Source organism: Panicum virgatum, chromosome 6N (genome assembly GCF_016808335.1).
Source record: "Panicum virgatum strain AP13 chromosome 6N, P.virgatum_v5, whole genome shotgun sequence".
Classification (NCBI taxonomy): domain Eukaryota; kingdom Viridiplantae; phylum Streptophyta; class Magnoliopsida; order Poales; family Poaceae; genus Panicum; species Panicum virgatum.
The window spans coordinates 21,230,215-21,236,748 of record NC_053150.1 but is presented as its reverse complement, the minus strand read 5'-3'; the positions used below and the strand labels follow the sequence as shown (position 1 = coordinate 21,236,748).

The window sequence follows — 6,534 nt, the reverse complement described above, 5'->3', positions numbered from 1 at the left end:
CGTTTACTAGCTCTAGTACTGGCCAAGAACACCCATCTTTATCGGAAGTCTTAGACTATAGCTATCCGCTATTACTGAATATTGAAGAAGTCACGAACACTTACAATGATCGATAAGCATCCGTCAAGATACAAGCAGAGAAGAGTGCCGACAGACCTAGCGCTTTTCTGACTCCTCACTTGCTCTCCTTATTTTTCCTACACTCCTAGGCTGTCTAAGCACCTAAAGAGAACCCCCAAGCTCCAAGTGAAGAAGAGAGGTGAAGGGTGTGTGGTGTGTGTCTTCACTCTTTACCCTCCTCTTGTATTTATACGGAGGAGCTATGGGGTCTTCACGCGGCGTTTGCATCAGGTGAGGTTCTTGTGAAGGGAGCCACCGCCTGGTTCAGAGAGTGATTTAATTTCAATCCGCTCCAAGGACGAACCAAGACACTGAATCTGGTTGTTTTCTGGACGCGGATTCGGTGACATTCCACGGTGACATTCTCGGTGATATTGAATCACTGACATGTGGGACCCACATGATATGGATCCCACATGTCAGTGACTCAATGTCACCGTGGAATGTCACCGAATCTCAATCCGATTTCGATGACAGCAAACCATACAGGCTGTAGCATGCTCGAGCACAAAGTTTTCACATACAGTGACACAAACGGTTAATATTGATAGTGGTGACGAGTGACATGGAATATTGGAATGTATAAATATTATATGCGAAAACCACCAAATTCAAAAGATGCACTTAAAGTACATGACAGGACACACAATATTCTCTATATAGATAACATAACATAAACACTTGAACTGGTTTGTGAGTCTAACCCAAGATGCTATCCCATTTACATGAAAATCTCTATATGACCTTAATCTCCTTGAGCCAAGCTGTGTGGAGAGGGCATGGGTCTGGTTTTCCTTCTGCAAGCGCTTTCTCGGTGAGAGAGTAAAACCAACCGTTCCTCCACTTGAACTGTTCCATTGGGATGAATCTATGTTAATTTATCAGGCAATAAAATAGGGTGCAGGTTTTAAGTGCTCAACAGATAAGACATGCCTCTTTTATAGCAGTAGGAAAATGTGCCACAGCTCTGGAGTATGCACAAAGCCTCTCTTCTATGCCTTCATCAAATGTAAGGCCCCTCTCTGCAGCTGCAGCAGATGCTAATTCAGATATCAAGCTGGCAACCTGCCAGGACAATCACAAATTAGTGGTGCCTCGCAAGAAAGACCCTTGTGCTTGTTGGTGCTTATTGAACAAAAATAACCAAAAACACGATTGATGTGAGGCCTTCATGAGAGGGAACAAACCTCATATCGGTACTCTTTTTCCACGGCACCAACACTAGCCCCTGGATGCCGAGCACCAACAAGCATGAAAGCTGAAATCCATATCAACTTCTCTAGCATCTGCTTCTGAAAGGCTTCCTTCTCAAGCACCTGATGGGGTAGGTTGCAATAGAATCACATACAAATCTCATCAGACTTAAATACTTGAAAATGCACAAAGGAGCAAGTGCAAGGACTGTTAAATGAGAGGGCAAGAAAGAACATCAATAGAAAAAGATGTAAACACCACATCGCTAGTATTTTGCCTCTCATCCCAAGAAGATAACTTTGGTGCCGAACTGTAACTCTTTGAGCTCATCGGCTTGGTCAATTTTCAACAATTTTTCCTTTTGGTTATTATAATAATGATAAGTAAAAAACACATTAATTTTCATGATTTGAGTAATGCATGACTCGCATCTACTGTCTAATACAGTGTGCAGAAACAAGGAGGTCCCGGAAATGTATACTCCCACGATTCATGTTTTTCAAAAAAAAAAAAATCATCGGTACTCCTTTTCTTAAAGAAAAAACAAAGACTAAACATGTTCCCTTCTATAATCCTATCCACACCTTAATAGATTAGGAACTCAGAACAATCACTGCTACAATATGCATAGAAAATTAGATTCTTATTTACCCTCGGATCCCTTGCACAGATTTGGACAGGATGAAAAATAAATAACACTCAAGAAACCAAATTAGCAACCATATTTTATTCTAAATTCTATCTGATAGAATTCAATGCGAGGATGTAGTAACTAATAAACCTTACACAGAAGTTGCAAGGCATGACAGAAAAAAAAAGAAACTGCTAGACATGGGAATTTAATGAAATGAAGAACTTATGAAACAAATGCTGACAACCGCACCTTGCAGGTAAGTCCGCCATTTTGCAGGCGGGCAGCCACAGCTGGAGCCCAGCTGCCAAATGCAGCAGTCAGCCCTTCTGGGTTGGTGTCAGTGATACCATCGACTGGTGGCTCGCCGAGTTTCGACACAGCAAAGTACGCCAATACCTGGTTTGCATCCACTAGCCCCTTGCTCTCAAACCATGGATCCAGCATCCCATTCTGGAAGAACACCAAATCTGCTGCAACATTAGATCACAAGTTCCAACATGCAGCAACATTATGCAATAATGTTGCACAAAGGAGAAGTTAGGCAGTTGCATGCATAAGACAGAACCAATGTAAATGCATAAGACAGAACCCATAGCAGATCATGTTTTTTAAAACAAAACATTAGTGGGAGCGAAGGTATACATCTGGAGGCACTTCAGAATCAATGTAAATGCTCATATAGTGATCAAATGATTATGATTAGCACCATCTTGTGAGGTTAGTTCCATCAAATTACATGAAGAGCAGAGATCCATAGCAGCTTTAGTGTTTAAGGTTTCAGGAATACAAGCTTCTAAGGCGGAGTCCTTTGGCTCGACATTTGTTACCCAAGGCAGAGTATGTTGTGTGAGAGATAGAAGACAAGCATTCCAAGTCCGACATCAAGTTTCTAAGAAGACGAAAGATGAAATGGACTGAAGATGAATCAAGAAAACGCAAGATAGACGCATGGATGAAGAAGAATGAAGCTTAGTCTTCTTTTTTTTTTCTTTATCTTAGAGTTTTCCTTCTTGTGTTTTTGAGCTCCTCATTGTTGAGGATTAGAGTCTAAGAACTCTTTGTAACCATTGGTTGTATATATACACAAGTTGGACATAGAAGGCCGGATTTTATCCTTTATCTAAAAAAAAGGAATACAAGCTTCTGTACAATGATAACCTGAAGCTCTTCAGCAATGTGGAGTATCCAAAATAGTGTGTTTATAACCAGCAGAACAACTGATCGAAATTTAGAATTTAGAAATGAAAATATCACATCACTGACCCATCAATCATCACCAGACCAGCTGCTAAACCTTCCATTTGTAAAGCAGATCCAGCCTATTTTACGCTACTTCCATCTTGACTCTTGAGGGTGTACAACATAAGCTCCAGGTTGCGCAGATGTACACAATCAAAAGGACGAGGTTAAAGCGCGACCAGTCATGCTAAAAAGGTACTGCGTGACCCCTATTTGCATGCTGCCATGTGCGCCGATGAGCGCTGCTGCAATTTGCTGCCATGTGCACCAATGGGCGCTCCTGCCATTTACTTAGCGCATCTTCGTAATCAACATCAGGGAGCAACTCATGCAGGGTTAGGTGGAGGATGTCGCTTTCGTTCCTGTCATCACCGATAAAAAATGTATATACTTTCTTTAAGAGATCATTACTCTCTCATCGAATGTCCATTTCGAATTCCGTTTGCATCACTGAGGTTCTTGTGACGAGAGCTACGAAACAATATCCATATTTAATATGTTTTGACACTATTTTTGTACTCCTATCAACTTATGTTGTATGTATAGTAGTAACTGGTAGACAAACAATGTAGCAACTTATGGTGCATTTGGGGATAGAAACTTGCATGATATGTGTAGCATGAATATGTCCCATGGAAGTGTAGCAACTTATGCTATATCGTGGTGTCATAGTTGTAGGCCTCCTAAGACCTTAAATTTATGTAGAGACTTTGTATCAATTTATTATTAGTATCAATTTACGTAGATAACACATAACAATTAATGTGTTGTCACAAATTATGTGGGGATACTGTAATATATTATGTAGTGATAAATGTCTAGTAATAAGTTGTGCTTAGGTAGACACTTCATATAAGTAACCACATCATGTAACAATTTATGTATACAATTTGTTGGAAGGTTTACACATAAGTTGATACAAATTTATTATGTAGGTAGCTATTAGCCTATTACCATTCAATATAAGTTGTCACTTTATGAAAACTACTTCAAAATATATGCTTCATGGATCTTATTTTGTTGATCTCGTGATAAAAAAACACAGTGGTTCAAATCAAATTTAAAACGAATACTCCATATAAAAGTTATTGCATTTATCGAAGTGAAATAAATACTCCATAGATATCCATGCTAATATGTGTATATACATCAGGCCTGGACCACGGGAGTCATAACCGCACGGTTACCCAACGGAAGAGAAAAAGGCCTGGATCCATCAGCGGAAGGGAAGGCCCCACGAGCTGGGCCGAGAAAGGTCGCGCGGTCGGCAAGGAGCGCGACCGGTCGCCAGGAAGCTTTTTCCCAATCAAGTCTGTGCAATTCAGCTCAATTTATTCGATATTCGGCTGGCCAAAAATGCAACCCAGAAGAGAAACATGTGCAGGCAGCCCCGACCGACCGTAGACAAGGACCACCAGAGAGACGAACACGAAATCGAACCGGCAAAATGCAAGCAGACGAGCTGGGGGCACGTACCGCGCCAGCGCGACTTAGGGGTGGCCTCGAGCACGGCGTCGAGGTCGTCGTTGCGCGTGCACACGAGTATCGGCCCGGGCGCGTCGTCGGGCACCTTCTCGCCGCGGCCGACGAGCACGTCCGCTCCCGGCGGGCCCATGGACAGCAGTGCCTGGCCCACGCGCCCGCCGCCGACCACCACGGCCGGCTGCACCGCCATCGCCGCGGAAACCCTCGCGAGCCTGCGAGCCGCCGCCGACTTCGAGGAAGCCAGGGAGAGGAGGCAGCGGAGGGGAGGCGACGGCAGCCGGGTGACGGAGACGGCGGCTTTGAGGGCCATCTCGACGCGAAGTGGGGTTGTTGGGTGTGGTCGTGTGGACGTGTGGTAGTGGTGGGACCGTAGGAGGAGTGAAGTGACGGCGTTTAGTTTTAAGGACGTGGGCGCCTTAGAGCGGCAAACAGGAGCCACCCGATTCGGGATGGGCTTATCTGGTCGGTTTCTGGTCGACGTATGGTGGGCCTTACTTGGCCCGGGAGCATGAGCAAATTTTTTTATTTTTATTTTACGAATTTTCAAAATTCACTGAAAATTTGTAGATCCTTGCCACTACTGCCGAATGAAATGGCTAATGGCAAATGAACCAGCTGTATGTGCACTGTAGCAACTTTATTACTTTACCGTCGGTTCATTTGGTGAAATTTTCCTGATCTGGACACCTCACTTTTAAAAATCATAATTAATTTATATGAACTCGGATGAAGATAAACATCATATAGAAGACGAGATCTGCAACTTTATAGTTCAAATATTTTCATTCGGAGCCATCTTGGTGCTCAAATAATCGATTAAAGCTTCAGATCTAAAATTTAATTTTTGATCTGAAACTTGTGTCAATTATTTGAGCGCCAAGATGGCTCCAAATGAAAACTATTTTAACTACAAAGTTATAGATCTCATTGAGTTCTATGATTTTCATATAAAGTTTATCTCCATATGAGTTCATATAAATTAATTATCATTTTTTAAACGTGTGATGTCCAGTGTTAAGATCAAAATTTAAATTTTAGATATGAGGTTTGTGTCGATTATTGGGCCCCAAGATGGTTCCGAATGAAAACTGTTTGAACTATAAAGTTGTAAATCTTGCCGATATCTACAACTTTCATATAAAGTTTATCTCCATTCAAATTCATATAAATTAGTTATTGAAAGTGAACTATCCAGACCAGGGAAATTCCACCGGATGAACCGATGGTAAGGTTGCTATAGTGCATCTACTGCCCGTTCATCTAGCTATAGCCATTTTATTCGGCGGTAATGGTATAGATCTGTAAATTTTTTATTTGGATGTATATTTTTGAAAAATTGTAAAATAAAAAATATGAAATAACTCTCTCGGATACATTGTGTTTAGGTTTTTTTTGGAAAAGGCAGGCGTTCATATATAATGACACACACGCACACTCATCCTTCGTAAGTACACATGTAACTCTAACTCTATGAGCAACTTTAAGAAACTGAGCCGCTAGATTCTCAAGGTAGATGACGTTACCACAAACACCTTGCTATTGACGCATATGTCACCTACTCCTAAAAAAATAGCGCTTGTTAAATGCTAAAAAAAATTAGAAAAATACGAGCATCTTTATCAAGTTGAGGACTTGAATCCGAGTAGATAGGTTTCACCACAAGTTGTGCTAAGTTTGCTTTTTGAGATCTTCTCTATTCCTTTAATCATTTACAAAGTGTGTCAGTTGTGTGGGAAAAAAAATCAGTGCTACAATGTGATGCTGAAGTTGATGACTCTGTTCGGCTGATTTGTCAGCCAACTAGTCAGTAGTATTTTTTCTCACATTAAATTAGCACCAACCAACAGTACTTTCCTCTTACA

The 6,534-nt window shown here is 41.5% G+C and overlaps 1 protein-coding gene across 2 annotated transcripts; it reads right to left on the bottom strand.

The window, feature by feature from the left end:
• Positions 1–681: 681 nt before the first annotated feature.
• On the bottom strand, positions 682–5,037 carry LOC120679453. 2 transcript variants are annotated; one of them, XM_039961039.1, is made up of 5 exons: positions 4,664–5,037; positions 2,198–2,415; positions 1,308–1,436; positions 1,054–1,185; positions 682–969 (listed from the first exon to the last, which is right to left on the bottom strand). In XM_039961039.1, exons 1-5 carry the CDS (start codon positions 4,980–4,982, stop codon positions 856–858), a joined length of 912 nt encoding a protein of 303 aa, XP_039816973.1. In that variant the 5' UTR covers positions 4,983–5,037; the 3' UTR covers positions 682–855. The 2 variants fall into 2 exon arrangements, with proteins under 2 accessions (XP_039816973.1, XP_039816972.1); XM_039961038.1 differs by having other exon boundaries at positions 2,198–2,418; positions 4,664–5,028.
• Between the last annotated feature and the right edge of the window lie 1,497 nt (positions 5,038–6,534).